General features: G+C 57.9%; 1 protein-coding gene across 5 annotated transcripts in view; it reads right to left on the reverse strand.

Moving 5' to 3' along the window:
* Positions 1 to 18,917, reverse strand: part of Eps8 (EGFR pathway substrate 8, signaling adaptor) — a 46,852-nt gene that overhangs the window by 20,318 nt on the left and 7,617 nt on the right. For 4 of the 5 annotated variants that reach the window (XM_070011593.1, XM_070011592.1, XM_070011595.1 and 1 more), the window contains exons 2-9: positions 6,015 to 6,083; positions 4,979 to 5,055; positions 4,224 to 4,274; positions 2,747 to 2,814; positions 1,959 to 2,120; positions 1,715 to 1,864; positions 1,289 to 1,371; positions 672 to 808 (exon numbers count right to left, since the gene is read on the reverse strand). In XM_070011593.1, the coding sequence (XP_069867694.1) occupies positions 672 to 808; positions 1,289 to 1,371; positions 1,715 to 1,864; positions 1,959 to 2,120; positions 2,747 to 2,814; positions 4,224 to 4,274; positions 4,979 to 5,055; positions 6,015 to 6,064 (778 nt within the window). In that variant the 5' untranslated portion in view covers positions 6,065 to 6,083. The remainder of the gene's footprint in view (positions 1 to 671; positions 809 to 1,288; positions 1,372 to 1,714; positions 1,865 to 1,958; positions 2,121 to 2,746; positions 2,815 to 4,223; positions 4,275 to 4,978; positions 5,056 to 6,014; positions 6,084 to 18,917) is intronic. The other variant, XM_070011594.1, reaches the window with a different exon arrangement.

An 18,917-nucleotide genomic window follows, 5' to 3' on the forward strand; every position in this document is an offset into this window, starting at 1 on the left:
GTCAGGGTATGGGGTGATGATTCAGGGATGGGGTGAGTCAGGGTAAGGAGTCAGGGATGGGGTGAGGGGTCAGAGGTCGGGTGAGGAGTCAGAGGTCAAGGTATGGAGATCATGATTCAGGGATGGAGGGAGGGGTCAGAGGTTGGGGTCAGGGGACAAGAGCCCAGGCTCCTCTGCCCAGCCCGGCAGACCCTCCTGCCCACGGAGGACGTGGAGCGGGAGCTCAGGAGGAAAGAGGCCGCAAGAGCCTCCTCCTCACAGCGGTCCCACTGGCGGCGGGAGGCTGAGAGCTGAGGATCGCGGTTCAAGGCCAGCCGGGGCGGGAAAGCCCGAGAGACGCTCATCTCCAGGCAATCAGCAGAAAACAGGAAGTGGCGCCGTGGCCCAAGTGGTAGAGCGCCCGCCTTGAGCTGAAGAGCCAAGGGACAGCGCCCAGGCCCTGAGTTCAAGCCCAGGACCAGCACACACAGAGACTCTAACGCCAAATTTACTGACTGAGGGCCGTGAACGCCCCGACACCCCATATCAATGGTTAGCCCGGGCTCACCTCCTCCTGTCCTCCACTTAATGTTTCTTAAAAGTTGGCTGGGACTAACGATCAGACATCAGCAACAGAGTGAGCAAGCCAGCGCGGACTGCAGTGCGCCCCGACGGCCGGCTGAGATACTCACCATCGCCCTGGTCCGCGGCCCACACCGACCACGCGGCCACCCGGCTCCTCACGTCCACCTGGGTGACGGTGCCCGGGGGCGCGGGGGCCGGCGCCCGGGGCGGCGGGGGGATGCCGGGCTCCGCCTTGGCGATCATCCTGAAACACAGGAACACCACCAGGCCACTCTCAGTCACGGCTTGAGTGCTTCACCCTCAAAAAGAGTTACGCGGCTGGGCGCTCACGCCTGTCATCCAGCTACTCAGGAGGCTGAGATCTGAGGATCGAGGTTGGAGGCCAGCCTGGGCAGGAAAGGCCGTGAGACCAAAAAGCCAAGAAGCAGAGCTGTGGCTCAAACGGCCCTGAGTCCAAGCCCTGGGACGGACACACACACACACACACACACACACACACACACACACACACACACACACACACACACACACACACACACACACGAGGGAATGGATGAAAGAAAGGACAAAGTTCAGAGAGAAGAAGGAGGCGGCTGGGGAGAGCAAATACGCAGAGGCGCAGGGTGCACACCTGCGCTGAGAGTCCTTTTTCTAACCCTTTAGGGAAAAGGATCCACCACGTTTGAGAAGTCGGTCGGTTCCGCCCGGCTCGCCCCGCGCTCACCTCAGCGCCTCTGGCCTCCGTTTCTGCTTCCCGCCTCGGCTGTCGCTCACGGCGCTCTCGATATCCTCACTGATGAGGTTTGCCTGCAACAAGACCCCTGTTACCAGAAGGTTCTACCCGGAGCGACGTGTGGTGGACGTGAGATTGAACTAGAGAAAGCCGGGCGCTGGTGGCTCCCGCCTGTCATCCCAGCAACCCGGGAGGCTGAGGACTGAGGATCGCAGTTGGAGGCCAGCCCCGGCAGGAAAAGTCTGTGAGATTGTGATCTCCAGTGAACCACCAAAAACTGGAAGGGGCGCTGTGGCTCACGTGGTAGAGCACCAGCCTGGAGTGAAAGAACTCAGGGACAGCGCCCAGGCCCTGAGTTCGAGCCCCAGGACTGACCACCACAATAAGGAGGGGCAGGGAATGGTCCCGTGTACGTACCTTCACCTCGTCGCACTGGAAGAGGTGGAGGTCGGGCTTGTTCTGCGTGGATTCTTTGCACACCAGGGCCAGGATGGAGTCGTAGCTGCAGGCCTTCTGCACGGCCTGGCAGTGCTGGATGGTGCCGAGAGGGAAATTCTCCAGTTCATTCTACACACAGAGGAGACCCGGTCAGGTCCTGGCTCCGCCCGCAGGGGTGGGGCATGGCGGGGAACTCAAAGGCCTCCCCGGTGCCTCGACTTACCTGGGACTCCAGGTCGATGAGGCTCACTGCTCGGTCATCCACCTGCAGAATCATGTCCTGAGTCCACACTTTGCCCTTGGCATCCAGCAGCTTCAGCTTCCGGATTCCATCCTCCACGTTGAGCATGGCATCCTTCCGGTCCAGGATGAAGGTGGTCAGGTGCTGCGCATGGGCCAATGACAAGCCACACGTTAAAAGAGAAGGACGAGCTAAGACTAAGTACAACCACGTGTTCGTTATAACCGACGCCACCAGAATCCAGCCATGAGCGCATCGTCATTGTCTTAATTATCATCCATAATGACGTTAGAAACTTGACAAGCATGTATTGGTGACACAGGGCATATGGCTTTCCTATACATGTTCCCATCGAAGTCAGGGATGGGAGAAATGGAGACTAAACACAAAGCACCCTGCAGCCCTCCACCCCCGCCCCCTTGTCTTCCTGGGAAGAGGAGATCGCAGGACTCTTTTGAATACGAAAAAAGGATAACTTGGTTCCTAAGACAGATCAAAATCTGTCTCAGAGCCGAGCGCCGTGGCTCCCGCCTGGCATCCCAGCGACTCAGGAGGCTGACATCTGAGGATCACGGTTCCAAGCCAGCCTGGGCAGGAAAGGCCATGAGACTCTGATCTCCAATGAACCACCAGAAAACCGGAAGTGGCGCTGTGGCTCAAGTGGTAGAGCACCAGCCTTGAGCGAAAGCAGCTCAGCGCCCTGAGTTCGAGTCCCAGTGCGCACACACAGACACAGACAAAGACTCCACGTGAACACACAAGCGTGTTACCTCCACTCGGTACTGAGAGACGTCGGGCACGCTGCTCACGCTGTCCCGCGCGTAATTCTTCCTTTGTTCTGGGAGAGAGATGATCACCACTGAGCTATGCATGGCGTCACGGGGCCAGCTGGAAATCCAGCCTGTGTCTCTCATACCAATACAGTAGCGGACACGCCACCACAGCCCGGCTTTTCGGAAAACCTTCACCCAGAAATCGAGAAGCACAAAGAAGCCATAACGGCGTGTAAGAAGCCTTTGGGGTAAGTATGAATGATCAGCGCTCCACGTGAACACCACCCATGTTCAGTTGGGCACCAGTGGCTCCCGCCTGTCATCCCGGCTACTCGAGGAGGCTGAGACCTGAGGATCGTGGTTCGAAGCCAGCCCTGGCAGGAAAGCCCATGAGACTCTTCTCTCCAATGAACCAGCAAAAAGCCGGAAGTGGAGCTGTGGCTCAAGTGGTAGAGCGCCAGAGCACAAAGAGACTCAGGGACGGCGCCCAGGCCCAGACTGGCACACATATAAAAATACGTTATTTTTCTCTTGAAAAGATTATAAATGTTGTAAGAAAAATAAATAAACCATCAGGCCTCTGGCTCTGGGTGAAGATTAAAGCCAGCTTTGTACACGTGGGGTGAAAACGCAGTTGTAAATACTATATTCTATGAGGCACACACACACACACACACACACACACCAGGTCACGGGAGGCACGGGGGTGGAGTGACTGTGGGCTGGGGTCATGTGATCGGGAAACACGCAGGGCACACACAAGTTGTGTTAGGGGAAAAGGAAGAAGAGAAGAAAGTGGAGCCAGACCGCAAAGCACACCTGAGATGCTGCAGGCCAAAATACACAGGTGTGTCACAGCACACATGCACACACACACACACACACACACACACACACACACACACACACACACGCTGCACACGGGCGTGTCGCTGGCTTCCCGCAGGGGGACCTGCCTCCTGACTCACTCCCGCACGGAAGGCCGTGATGGAAAGGAATTTAATTTGGGGGGGGTGGTGTTGGGGGGACGGGTGGGAATCAGGTCTCCAAACTCCGCTTCTCGCGGAGCCTCAGTGTGGACAGGTCGCGGGCGGAGGCCGGGCGCAGGGGCTCCCGCCTGTCATCCCAGCGACTCAGGAGGCTGAGATCTAGAGGATCGAGGTTCAAGGCCAGCCCAGGGCAGGAAAGCCCGTGAGACTCTGATCTCTAATGAATCACCAGAAAAATGGAAGTGGCGCTGTGGCTCAAGTGGTAGAGCACCAGCCTTGAGCTGAAGAGCTGAGGGACAGCGCCCAGGCCCTGAGTTCAAGCCCCAGGACTGACAAAAGCAAACTTGGACATGGAGTTCTTTTCCACTGCGGCCTTCCAGGCCGCTTACAGCCCGGGGAGGAAACCCCCGCGCTCTTTATTCTGATTTTGGCTCCGCAGGGCTGGAGGAAGGAAGGGAAGCCAGCGCACGCAGGACACGCACTACCTTTCTTCTTTTGTTTGGACGACGACCTGAAGAAATAAGATCCGTCGGGTCCTAGCAAAATAACGTGGTCGGAAAAGAAAGATCTGAGCCGGGCTCTGTGGCTCCCGCCTGTCACCCCAGCCACTCGGGAGGCTGAGCGCCGAGGATCGCGGCCAGCCCGGGCAGGAAAGTCCCTGAGACTCTGATCTCCAAGGAACCAGCAAAAGGCTGGGCTGGAGCTGTGGTTCAGGTGGCAGAGCGCCAGCCTTGAGAGAAAGAGCTCGAAGGGCAGTGCCCAGGCCCCGAGTTCAAATCCCAGGATGGACAAAAAAGAAAAAACCAAAGATCTAGTTTCGCCTCAGATTTGGACTCCAGCATCACACACTCGGGGAGGTGGAGCCCAGTCTGGTAGGCCAGCGCCTCGTTCCCTCCATGCCAGGCCCTGCCCGTTCACGTGCGCTGCCATCACCACCAGAGCGAGCTGCTGTCCACCAATCACGCTGCGCCCTCGAGTGTGCGTGGGGGGCTTGGCCGCCTGAGCCACGCTCCCGGCCCAGCTTATTTGTTTTTGCTGGTTCTTTGGGAGATGGGGGAGACGCGTGGCTCTTTTCTGCCTGAGTTGGCTCCTGAACTGCGATCCTCCGGATCTCAGCGTTCTGGGGAGCGGGGATTATAGGCGGGAGCTACCACTGCCTTGGCCTGTAACCTGCGTGAAGAGCTGTAAGGAAAGGTCAGTGGTTTGTGCAAAGCTGTTGGGGCCAGGGCGGGGCGCGTACCGTACAGGGTCTTTGCGCTGGACTTGGAGCTGGGATCTCTGTCCACGGGAGACAAGCTGGGCGGCGGGGCGTAGCCACTGTAAGGAAAACAAGACAGGAAGGAGGCGTGGAGCGATGGCGGGCGTGGGCTGGGTTTGCAGGCCCTGTGGGGGGATGCGGAGCAGACCTACGCAGATGCCCACTGCACAATGTCAATGAGATCCGGGGTCCCCCCAAATGCAGCCTGCCCCCCAATACCAGGCTACAGACCACCTGAGCTTTTCCTGCTGGTTCAGTGGAGATCAGAGTCTCACGGGCTTTCCTGCCCAGGCTGGCCTCGAACCGCGATCCTCAAGGTCTCAGCCTCCTGCAGAGCTGGGATTGCAGGCGTGAGCCACCCTGCCCGGCCTTGTTTATTTACTTTTCTCTTCTTTCCCGTTAGTAATCCATTAGGTGAAACAAACAGCAGTCTGTTTCGGTTTTGCTGAGTTGTTCAGTAAACATTTATTGACTTCCTTCCCCTCCCAAGCCAGAAAGAAATATGGAATACAGGAAGAGACACCAGCCCCACCCCGGTGGCTCAGGCCTGTCAGCCCAGAAGTCAGGAGGCTGAGATCGGAGGATCGCGGTTCGAAGCCAGCCTGGACAGGAAAGTCGGTGAGACTCGTATGTCTAGTGAACCACAGAAAAGCCAGAAGTGGAGCTGTGGTCCAAGTGGTAGAGCGCCAGCCTGGAGCACGAAAATCTCAGAGACAGCTCGCAGGCCCTGAGTTCAAGCCTCAGACACACACACACCACACACACACACACACACACACACACACACACACACACACATACGTGCACGCACACACGCATGGCGGGCGTAGCAGCAGATATGTACAAACCCAACCACTGCAGCAGCAGAGGCAAGAGAATTAAAAGTTCAATTCCAGCCTGGGCCGCAGAGTGAGACGCTCGGTCTCCAAAATAAACATGTTCATTCATTCCTTCACTCCTTCATTCATTCCCTCAGCCCAGCCAATCCAGCGCCCCGCAGCACCAACCAGTGACTCACTTGGGCTGGGAAGAGTACAGGCCAAAGCCGCCGGGCAGGTGTGCGTTCATGCCGACGCCAGCTCCGGGCCTGCAGGGAGAACACACACAAGATGAAGTCAGGCCAGCACCTCACTGCGACCCGGGTTCGAAGCCAGCCCGGGCAGGAAAGTCCACAGCGCGCCCATCTCCCAGAAAAGACTCAGAAAACGCCAGAGGTGGCGCTGTGGCTCAAGTGGTAGAGCGCCAGCGTTGCGCAAAAGAGGCTCAGGGACAAGGCCCAGGCCCTGAGTTCAAGACACACACACACACACACACACACACACACACACACACACACACACACACGAAGTCAGCCTTCATCCTGATTTGTTTCTCCTGCGATTTCTTGAAATGACGGAAAGGGTAAACCAGGGCTCAGGTCACGGGTGGGAACGCAGTGTCTGCCCCTGAGCAGGGACAGCAGGAGTACTCGCGCTGCCCTTCCCTTCCCTGCGCAACGGGACGCGGCTCTGAGGGGCGGAGCTTGCTCTGCCAGGTTCCCCCTCCCAGGATGGAGGGCTGCGGGGCGCGGGTGCCCAGGACCGGGTGAGATCCCACCCAGCAAGCGCGGTGCTGGTGTGATGTCTTGCAGATCAGCTCTGAGGCCCGGTCCACACGGACGCCTTCAAGAATGTACTAGAAAAGCCCCGGGGACAAACACCACCACGGGAGGGAGGAGGACGGGACAGGCACCCCTGGACCAACCAGAGTCACATAAAACGGATTTTCTGTGTTTGCCCGTGGTGGGACTTGAACTCAGGGCCTGGGTGCTGTCCCTGAGCTCTTTTGCTCAAGGCTGGCGCTCTACCACTTGAGCCACAGCGCCACTTCTGGTTTCCTGGTGGTTGGTTGGAGATCAGGGTCTCACGGACTTTCCTGCCTGGGCTGGCCTCGAACTGTGATCCTCCCGTCTCAGCCTCCTGAGTCGCTAGGGCGGGAGCCCCAGCGCCTGGCTTACAAGACATCTTCCCATTGCTATGCACAAGTCTTTAGCCAACAGATGCGCGCACGCGCACACAGACTGGCCCAACCCAGTCCAGAAACACGGGCTTCCAGAACCATCTTTTACGAGATGGAAACTCCCAACGGCTTCAGTGGTTTCTAAAAATAGCAAACCATAAAAACTGGAAGATCCGAGCACGGGCGCGGGGTCATATTTAATATTTAACCCGCGCCACCCCAGGGCTTCTCAGGCCTGGGAGCAAAGGACGCTGGTCCTGAACCCGCCCCGGGCCGCGGCCCCGGAGTCTCTGCCCCGGCTCGCCCAGCCTCGTGGGAAAGCCTCTCCCATGTCTGCAAAGCGCACAGGCCTCCTCCCAAGATGATTTCACCTGGGAACCCGGGTCTCGCCAGGCGCCGTGGCTCCCGCCTGTCATCCCAGCAACGCAGGAGGCTGAGATCTAGAGGATCGCGGTTCGAGGCCAAGCCCGGGCAGGAAAGGCCGTGAGACTCTGATCTCCAATGAACCAGGCTCCATGTACAAAGAAGAAAATGTATTCTTTCCTAAATACTCTGTGTGTGTGTGTGTGTGTGTGTGTGTGTGTGTGTGTGTGTGTGTGTGTCTCCTGGGGTTTGAACTCAGGGCCTGGGCGCTGTCCCTGAGCTCTTTCACTCAAGGCTGGTGCTCTACCACTTGAGCCACAGCTCCACTTCTGGTTTTCTGGTGGTTTCTTGGAGATCAGAGTCTCATGGACTTTCCTGCCCAGGCTGGCTTTGAACGGCAATCCTCTAGATCTCAGCCTCCAGAGCGGCTGGGATGACAGGCGGGAGCCACCGGTGTCCGGCTTCCACAGATTGTTGATAAAAGGAAAAGAAAATCCCAGAAGAACCAATGAAGCTGAACTTGAGAGGCTGGGCTGCAGAATCTAAGCCCTGTTTACACCAAACATGGAGCCAGCAGCACAGAAGGTCAGCGGCTGAGCGGACAGGAAAGAGGGTCAGCTGTGGTGGAGGGAGGTGTCGGATCACCCCCGGTTGTGATTCTAAAAACAAGACTCGTCAAACCCCAGGAACCAGCAAACCCAAGCGCCCAGGGTGCCCGGATAGAAACGTGTTTTCCCATCTCCAAATCCACCAGCCCCAGCTCCTGCTGACATCAGATCAGGATCACCCGCTCCGCTCAGGCAAACGGATGAAATCCAGGAACTCCACAAGGCCTACTATGGCAAACAGGCCTTGGTGCTCACGCCTGTAGTCCCAGCTGCTCAGGAGGCTGGGATAGAAGGATCGCGGTTCAAAGCCAGGCCAGGCAGGAAAAGTCTGGGAGACTCTGATCTCCAAGAAAGTCAGAAGTGGCGCTGTGGCTTAAGTGGTAGAGCGCCAGCCTTGAGCAAAAGCAGCTCAGGGACAGTGCCCAGGCCCTGAGTTCAAGCCCCAGGACTGGCACCCGCCCCAAAAGGAGCAGGTAAGCAATGCCAAGGGATCCCCCTGCCCACTGGGCACTCGATTGCTTTTCCTTGCAGCCAAGTGTGTTTCCCACATGGAGTTCCTTTTTCTTCTTTTCTTGTGCCAGTCCTGGGTCTTGAACTCAGGGCCTGGGTGCTGTCCCTGAGCTCTTTCACTCCAGGCTGGTGCTCTACCACTTGAGCCACAGCACCTCTTTCAGCTTTTTGGTGGCTCATGGGAGATCAGAGTCTCATGGACTTTCCCACCCAGGCTGGCCTCGAACCGCGATCCTCGGATCTCAGCCTCCCGAGTCGCTGGGATGACAGGCGGGCGTGACCGGCCTGTGGTTTGTTTTTTTTTTAAATCACATTCAATCCGGAAACATCTCCCCGCTCGTGTCGGAGCTGAGAGGCTCCAATTTTCTAGCAAACAAGTGTTGGATTTTATTATTATTATCTTTTAGGAGATACGAGATCCAGTGTTTACAGGAACGGAGTTTAATCTCAACACCACGGATGTTTCTGGAAAGGCCAGGGCTTGGCCAAGAGCTCCAGGGCTGCGGGAAGCAGATTGGAGCAGGTGCCAAGTTCTTTACAGACACAGAAATCACGGCATCCAGCTTCAGAGCGCAGGGCATGATGGTCAACGGTCACCAGGCAGAAATGCTGCGCAGCCCCCGCCCCGCCCAGACCCGCAATCCCCGGGCAAAACTCAAGGGCACACTGCCAAAGCCCAATATAGTCACGGTGCCAGAACGCTGCTCCATGTTCACCATGCCAAAATACGCTCCAATACCCACTGTGCCAAAACCAGCACCCACTGTCAAAATGCAACATGCCCGGGGCCAAAATTCAATAGTCACAGTGCCAAAATCTAACATGCCCTGTGCCAAAATTCAACAGTCACTGTGCCAGAATGCTATTCAACAGTCACTGTATCAGAAATGCTATTCAATATTCACTGTATCAGAAATGCTATTCAATATTCACTGTATCAGAAATGCTATTCAATATTCACTCTATCAGAAACGCTATTCAACATTCACCATGTCAGAAATGCTATTCAATATTCACTCTATCGGGGACAGGCGGGGAAACTGAGGGAAGGAGGGACTTTGTCCACACTCCCTGGCTGCCTGGCGAGGCGTTCGTCCCGCTGAGCCACACCTGCATAATGGCAATAAAATTCTACTTTTGTAAAGGTGAGTCACACGGCTGGGTGCCGGTGTTCACACCTGTCATCCCAGTGACTCGGGAGGCTGAGATCGGAGGACCGCGGTTCGAGGCCGGCCCGCGCAGGTGAGTCCCTGAGACTCATCTCCCATGAACCGTGGAAAAAGCTGGGAGTGGCGCTGTGGCTGGAGTGGTAGAGCACCGCCAGCCTTGAGCAGAGCAAAGGTCAGGGACGGCGCCCGGGCCCTGAGTTCAAGTTCCGAGACTATCTATAAAAGTTACCCCACACACCGCGTGTGGGCCTGAAGAGAAAGCGTGCAAGCCCCCCCCCACGCAAGGGGCGGGCCGGGCCCCGAGGGCCTGCGCTTAGTCCCGGCCCGGCCTGGGTGGGCTGCGGTTTTCACCATCTGGTCTAGAAAGCAGAACTTGGGGTGAAAGTGCACCCCATTTCCACGGAGAATTCCAGAAATGACTCAGAGGAAAAGAAAGCAGTTGTCCTGTGAGTCACGAAGCCTCCTTTCCAGAACCACCCAGAACCTTCTTAGAAGGAAGCAGTGGACACACCCTTCCCCAGCCGGCCAAGAACACCGTCATCTGATCAAGACCAGGACGACCGAGCCACCGCTCCCCACCCATAATCCCTCCCCCTTCACACCCCAAACCTCTCACGGGACACTGACACATCTTTACCAGCATGTCCGCCTCTCAGGGTGAAGGCAGGACCGTTCTGGAGGCATGGCTCACGTGGTAGAGCACCAGCCTGGAGCAAAAGGAGCTCAGGGGCATCACCCGGGCCTGAGTTCAATATCCATCCATCCATCCACCCATCCACCAATCCATCCATCCATCCATCCACCAATCCATCCATCCACCCACCCATCCATCCATCCATCCATCCATCCATCCACCCATCCATCCACCCATCTATCTATCCATCCATCCATCCATCCATCCCATCCATCCATCCATCCATCCACCAATCCATCCATCCATCCATCTATCCATCCATCCATCCATCCATCCACCAATCCATCCATCCATCCATCCATCCATCCATCCATCCATCCATCCACCCATCCATCCACCCATCCATCCATCCATCCATCCATCCACCCATCCATCCATCCATCCATCCATCCACCAATCCATCCATCCATCCATCCATCCATCCATCCATCCATCCATCCACCCATCCATCCATCCATCCACCCATCCACCCATCCATCCATCCATCCATCCATCCATCCATCCATCCGCCAATCCATCTATCCATCCACCCACCCATCCATCCACCCACCCACCCATCCATCGACCCATCCATCAATCCATCCATCTATCCATCCATCCATCCATCCATCCATCCATCCATCCATCCATCCATCAATCAATCAGTGGCAGGCCTGACTTACGTAACTGCAGCCCCTCCCTCCATATATAATATATATTAATTAATATACTATAACTACGTAAGCAAATAATACTTGTCATTTATGATCTATCCATCGTACCTGATATGTAACATATAACTGCAACCTAAGTGTAGAAATAAAGTTAAATAATAGTTATAATTAATATAGTAATATATTAGCATATGATAACCGTTTAAAATAACAAGGAACAACAAAGCAATAAAAGTCACTGTTGTTGTTGTTTAAGGGACAGAAAATGGAGGGAAAAAGTAGACACCTCCGGGGACACGGGTCCCCTGATACCTCTCAGCCAGAAGCCCCCCCCCAAAAAAAAATTAAGAATAAAAAGAAAATCCAAACGAGTCTGCAAAGCCTTCAGGAGAAGCAGGAACTTCCCCGGGCCTTCAGTGGGTACTAACGGCATCCCATCCGCAGCCCGGCCCGGGCTGTGATATGAGGAGCTCAGGAGAGCTCTCGGGGCCTGACCGGGAGCGCGTGTTTTGTTCTGTTTTGTTTTGTTTTGTTAGAACGCAGGCCGGGCTGGGCATCGGGGTGCCCCACCGCCCCCCACGCCCTGCGGGGAGCTGGCAGCAGCTCAGGGTTTTGAACAATCAAGGCCAGGGCCCGGCTCTTCCCGGCTCAGTGGCCGTGACGCTCGCTCTGTTCCTGGGGCTGCTGCCAAGTGCCACAGACGGTATCTCGCCCACCCACGTGGACTTCTAGAAAGATCCGGGCTGTCCAAACTGGTCACCCTGCCCGTCTCCTCCGGCCCTGCCCAGATCTAGCTGTGAGCACCAGATGCTTCACGCCCCAAAGCACAACTCGACTTTCCTCCTGGGGTGAAGGCCGGCTCACAGGCCAGGCTGGGATCGAACCCAGCACCCAGACACGAGCAGTCTAAACGTTCAGTTGCTCAACTCAATTGGAGAAAAGAAGGAATGGGGGGGGGGGGGTCAGTCAGTCCTGGGTCTTGAACTCTGGGCCTGGGCGCTGTCCCTCAGCTCTTCAGCTCAAGGCTGGCGCTCTACCACGTGAGCCACAGCGCCATGTCTGGTTTTCTGGTGGTTCCTGGGAGATCAGAGTCTCAGGGATTTTCCTGCTGTGAGCTGGCCTTGAACTGCGATCCTCCGATCTCAGCCTCCTGAGGTGCTGGGGGGACAGGCGGGAGCCACGGCGCCCGGTGAGGCAAGAATTCTTAAGGGTGTAGTAGTTGCTCAGTTAAATTAAAAACCTGTGCCTGGCAGCCAGGAGGAAGGCGGTGCGGTCCAAGGAGGAAGATACAAGCCCCGCTCGCGCCTCTCCTCCGGCGCCACCTGGGTCACGGCCATCTGGGAAAACGTTCCAGAAATAAAGTCAGGCCGGGTGCCTTGAGCTGAGGGATGGCGCCCGGGCCCCGAGTTCAAGTCCCAGGACTGACCAAACCACAGAAACCACTGTCCCAGCGCGCCACCGCAGCCAGCGGCCTTGGGAGGGCGGAGGCCGGGCACCGCGGGCCTGCGCGTAGCACCAGCCACGCTGTGCACATGCACACACACGCACAGACGCATACACACACACACGCACGCACACACACACGCCACGCTGAGCAGCCCAGGGAAGAAAGTAAATCACAAACATGAGAAATCAAGCCGAGGCTGAGGGGGTTCAGGCGGGGTCGGAGGCCGGCGGGCCCTTGGGGCAGAGCCCAGATGGTACAGCTGCGGCCTCTGGCTGGAGGAGGGGCCAGAGCCCTGCCCAACACCCACCCCGCCAGCAACACCCCACGGGACGCTCAGCTCCGTGAACAGCTGGGTGTGTGTGTGTGTGCACACGCGCACTCGCATTGGTAATGGGCCTTAAGACATAGAAGAAGAGCCTTAAGAACTGATACATGGCCGGAACGCCAGCATGCACAAGAATGTATTCTAAAACAAACAACACCAGTAGCTCACGCCTTTAATCTTGGCTACTCAGGAGGCTGAGATCGGAGGACTGTGGTTCAAGGCCAGCCCGGGCAGGAAAGTCTGTGAGACTCTGATCTCCCATGAACCACCAGAAAACCGGAAGTGGAGCTGTGGCTCAAGTGGTAGAGCACCAGCCTTGAGCTGAAGAGCTCAGGACAGCGCCCAGGCCCTGAGTTCGAGTCCCACATCCCCCTGTTCACACAAAACAAGTACTATACATTATAACCAAGCCACTGCAGCCCTCTCCACTTCCTCGAGGGGGGCTTTCCTCAGATCTCATCTTGGGGTCCCCAGTACCAAGCCTGCAGACCATGGGTGCTTTCAAGTAGCTTCGCACACGATCTCACAGAACAGTAAGATGCACTCTGAGCCTCCACACAGCAAGTGAGCGAAAGACAGAGAGCCTGCTGCAGAACTCCAACTCACACCCCACACACAGCAGACACCCCAAATATACCAGACAGACACCCCAAACACACCAGACACACACCAGACATGCACCCCAAACACACCAGACATGCACCCCACACACACCAGACACACACCCCAATACACCAGACAGACACCCCAAACACACCAGACAGACACCCCAAACACACCAGACAGACACCAGACATACACCCTAAACACACCAGACACCCCAAATATACAGACATACACCCCAAGCACACCAGACATGCACCCCAAACACACCAGACACCCCCAATATACCAGACAGACACCCCAAACACACCAGACACACACCCTAATACACCAGACATACACCCCAAACACACCAGACACACACCCCAATACACCAGACAGACACCCCAAACACACCAGACACACACCCCAATACACCAGACAGACACCCCAAACACACCAGACAGACACCCCAATAACCAGACAGACACCCCAAATACACCAGACATATACCCCAAACACACCAGACAGACACCCCAATAACCAGACAGACACCCCAAACACACCAGACATACACCCCAAACACACCAGACAGACACCCCAAATATCCCCAGACACCCCAATACACCAGACATGCACCCCAAACACACCAGACACACACCCCAATAATCAGATATATACCCCAAACACGCCAGACACCCCAAATATACCAGACAGACACCCCAATACACCAGACATGTGAACGGGGATCTTTCCCAAAGCCCTCGGCGGGCGGGCAGCGCGGGTGTGCGCGGGTGTGCGCGGGTGTGCGCGGGTGTGCGCGGGTGTGCGCAGGTGTGCGCAGGTGTGCGCGGGTGTGCGCAGGTGTGCGCGGGTGTGCGCAGGTGTGCGCAGGTGTGCGCATGCGTGTTGTGCGCTCTGGGACACGGCCCTGGGCACACACAGGAGCGCATCCCGCGCTGTCCGTCCGTCTGTCACTGCGCCCGGCCCGCACCACCGGGAGGCTCGGGCCTGGTCCCCGGCGAGGATCTGGGGGTGCGGTGAGGCTGGAGGGGGGCTGCAGGGCACACGTCTACCCTCCCATTCCCACCATGGAGGCCCCAAACCCCAAAACCCTCGGCACCCTGGTGAGGCACGCGAGAGCACCCCGACTTCTCCTTCCGAACCACAGACGATTTAAGGAACTCCTGACCTGCCCCGCCCCCAGCCGCTCAGGAGGCTGAGATCTGGAGACTCGCGGTCCGAGGCCAGCCCGGGGCAGGAAAGGCCGCGAGAGACTCTCATCTCCATGGGCCAGCCAACAACAAAAGCCCAGAGTGGCGCTGTGGCTCACGCGGCAGAGCGCCAGCCTGGAGCACCATCAAAAGCAAGCACGGCTCAGGGACAGCGCCCAGGCCCTGAGTTCAAGTCCCAGGGCAGCCAACGAAGACAACAAAAAAGAAACACCGCCCCCCCCCAACCACGGCCACAGACATTTGTCCTGGACTGGACACAGGGAGAGGCCCACCCTCCCACCCTGCCCTCCTCCCACCCTCCCACCCTCCCGGCCCCCGGGAGCTTTTCCTCCCCACCGGCCCCAGGACACTTACACATCCACCGGCCCCGGGTCAGACGCAGGCCCGGCCGCTCTCAGGCACAGGAAAGGCCACACTGGCGCACTCGGAGCCGGGACGGCGGGGCCGAGCGACCTTTAACACCCGCGCAGGCAGGGCCGGGCCGGCACGCGCCCGGGCAGGCGGGCAGGAACTACAGGAGGCTGCGCGGGGCGGGTACCCAGACTTCCTCTTCTTTCCTTTTTTTTTTTTTTTTTACAGTGAGCAAACAGGGCAGCTCCGACGCGGGGAGGAAACATGGAGAGGCCGGGAGGGCAGCGAGGCCGAGTCACAATGGAGGCATTGATGGAGCCGGGGCTCCCCGGGCGCCGGGCACGGACCCCGCGCTCCACAGCGGGCGGCGCTGGACACAGACTGTTAATCAGTGACTGGGGGGTCAGTGTGCACACGCAGGCGTCTGGGGCTCCCACCAACACTCAGAGGCCAGGGGAAAACGAAGGCAGCACGCGCGCGCACACACACACACACACACACACACACACAGCGGCAGCCGCCCTAGGTGATTTGTTTCATGTTTTTGTCAGTCCTGGGACTTGAACTCAGGGCCTGGGCGCTGTCCCTCAGCTCTTCAGCTCAAGGCGGGCGCTCTACCACTTGAGCCACAGCGCCACTTGCGGTTTTCTGCTGGTTCATGGGAGATCAGAGTCTCACAGACTTTTCCTGCCCCGGGGCTGGCTTTGAACTGCGATCCTCCGGATCTCAGCCTCCTGAGCGGCTGGGATGACAGGTGTGAGTGCCGGCGCCCAGCCAAGGTGATTTTTAAACATTACTTTGTGTTTGTTTTCTGTGTGTGTGTGGCGCTGGGGATTCGAACCCAGGGCCTCATGCCTGCCAGGCGAGCGCTCTACCACTGCGCCAACTTCCCGGCTCTGGTTTGTTTGTTTTAAAGCATGGACAGACGGAGGAAGAAAAGGCCAAGTGGGAAGAGACATGTGGACGGTGGGCTCCACACAAAGGCCACAGGTGTGTGTGTGTGTGTGTGCGCGCGCGACACACCCACGTCCCCAAACAAAAGGAACCGTTTCCAGCCGACTTTGATAAAGGCAAGAAGACAGGATCAACACACATTGTAGCCAGCCGCTGCCCTGCTGAAGGACCACTCCTCTGCCCGACTGATTCAAACAATACCAATAACAACAACAAATACACAATAGTAATAATAATGGCCGGGCACCAGAGGCTCCCGCCTGGCATCCCAGCGACCCAGGAGGCTGAGATCGGAGGATCAAGGTTCGAGGCCAGCCTGGGCAGGAAAGTCTGTGAGACTCTGATCTCCCAGGAACCACCAGAAAACCACAAGTGGCGCTGTGGCTCACGTGGTAGAGCACCAGCCTAGAGTGGAAGAGCTCAGGGATGGCGCCCAGGCCCTGAGTTCAAGTCCCAGGACGGACAGCTATAGAGCTGTCTGGTGGAGGTTGGTTTGCGTTGCTTGGGGCTGGGCACAGTAGTAAACAGCACTGCCAGGTTCGCGGCCCACGGTCACAGGTGGGCGTCCGGGCTGAGACTCTTGGTACAGTGCTCACTCAGCCAGACAGCGGCCCTCCCGAGGCGGCCGTGGGGTTGAGCTGTAAAACTTCAAAGGTCGCCTGGCTCGGTCGTTTAGTGTTTCACAACCGCCGTGACTCACGCGGGGGCCAGAGGAGCCCACATTCCTTTGCAGGGAGGGGCGGCGTGGGACTTGAACTCAGGGCCTGGGTGCTGTCCCTGAGCTCTGTCACTCCAGGCTGGCGCTCTACCACGTGAACCACAGCGCCACTTGTGGTTTTATGGTGGTTCACTGGAGATCAGAGTCTCACAGACTTTTCCTGCCCTGGCTGGCTTTGAACTGCGATCCTCTAGATCTCAGCCTCCTGAGTCGCTGGGATGGCAGGCGGGAGCCTGCCCACTGTGCCCAGTGTGCCACCTTCCCTTCCCGGGAGGCTGAGCGCCGGAGGATCGCAGTTCAAAGCCAAGCTCAGACAGGAACAGAAAGAATAGAGACCTGAGCGATTCCACCTGCGCTCAGCAAAAAGCTGTCCTGGAGGCGAGGCTCAGGAGGTGGTACACCCGCCAGGAGCAAGTCAGGCCCTGAGTCCCAGCCAGGAGCAAACAACACAACCACAACCACAAACAACATGGCCATGTGTTTTTGGAAGCTAATTTCTGCCCAATTTCAGACAAACAGAGGAGATTCAGCAGCTGGGCCTGTGATCATCACCATCATCACCATCATCATCATCACCATCATCACCATCATCACCATCATCTTTGCAATCCCTCCCAGTCTGCAGGGGAGGGGTCTGGCTTGCTGCTCCTTTTTGAGGGGCTAGTAATATTCCAGTCGCTGGCCTGTCCGTCTCCGGCGGGCGGGGCCGGGTGGAGGCCGCCGGGAACCAATGTTCCCCGGGCTTTGTTTCCCCATGGTTCCCCGGGAAACTGCGTTTCTGGGAACTCTGATGAACCCGACTTGGGAGGGAAGGGGGAACTGAGGCTCCCAGCACCCACTGTGGGGCCCTTTACGGAAGGTCGTAAACCAGGGCCGCCCTGCCCGGCTCCCACTCACGGCTGACTCAGTCTCTCTGGAGCTCCAGCCTTGGACTTTAGACTCATAAAGATGTCAGGACGAAGCGTTCTGATTCATCCCGGCCCGGAGCAGACACACACACACGCACACGCACACACACACACAGGTCTATATGTGAATGAGGGACAGGCTGGGATTGTCTTTGAACTCGCAAGCCGAGACAACCGACCGGCCGCCGCCATCCCAGCTGCTGGGGGAGGCCGAGGTCTGAGGATCGCGGGTGGAGGCCAAGCCTGGGCAGGGAAGTCCGTGAGACTCTCACCTGCCGTGGACCACCTGCGGCTTGCTCTGCCTCCCTGGGGAGTGAGCGCACACGTGTGTGTGTGTGTGTGTGTGTGTGTGTGTGTGTGTGTGAAGTCCTGGGGCTTGAACTCTGTCCCTGAGCCTTGTCACCGCTCGAGGCTGGCGCTCTGCCGCCTGAGCCCAGCGCCCCCTCCGGCTTTTTGCTGGTCATTTGGAGGGAAGAGCCTGGCGGACTCGGCCCCGTGGCTCCAAGGCCTGTGTGAGGCTGAGATCAGGAGGTTCGCAGTCCTGAGACCTGCGTCTCTCTGCCTGGGTCGGGGGAAGGACTCAGCTGAGGCCGGTACTAAGCAAACACAGGCGTGGCCCGCCCGGCGGCCACTGCTGCCCAGGGGACAGGCCCCCCTCCTCCCTCCCCCCCATAAAGGGATCCCGGGCCAGGCCCGAGGAGCAGCTGGGCACACGCGTGTGTGCGCACACACAGACACCGCCACGCCGCTCACTACCCACCCCACGCCTCCCTCCCTCTCCCTCAACTACCCTGGCTTCACCACGCGCCGGGCGCCGCGGCTCACGCCTGCCGTCCCGGCCACGCGGGAGGCGGAAGGTCTGAGGATCGCGGTTCAAGGCCAGCCGGGGACAGGAAAAGTTCAGTCATCATCATCACCATCATCATCATCATCATCGTCATCACCATCATCATCATCATGATTATTATTTTCTGCTGGTACTGGGGCTTGAACTCAGGGCCTAGGGGCTGGTGCTCTACCCCTTGAGCCACAGCGCCACTTCTGGTTTTCTGGTGGTTCGTGGGAGATCAGAGTCTCACGGACTCTCCTGCCCGGGCTGGCCTCGAACTGCGATCCTCTGCCCTCGGCCTCCCGAGTGGCTGGGATGACAGGCCTGAGCCACCGGGCGGGTCTCGGAGCCCCTGGGCCAGGCCCTGGCGGTGGCCGACCGGGGACGCCACACAACCCCTCCCGCCCCTCACTGGGCATCTGTGAAGCTTCAGGCAGGAAGAGCCGCTGGCCTGAATTAGAACATAATCTCCTTTGGCCACAGATTTCCTCGTGACTAAATCTCCTGGTCGCAGGCCCTGGTCGCCCGGGGTGTCGCGGGGCGTCGCACGGGGGAAAGCACACACACTGCTTCCGTC

This window comes from Dipodomys merriami, unplaced genomic scaffold (genome assembly GCF_024711535.1).
Source record: "Dipodomys merriami isolate MVZ:Mamm:240054 unplaced genomic scaffold, mDipMer1.0.p SCAF_84, whole genome shotgun sequence".
Taxonomy (NCBI): Eukaryota; Metazoa; Chordata; class Mammalia; order Rodentia; family Heteromyidae; genus Dipodomys; species Dipodomys merriami.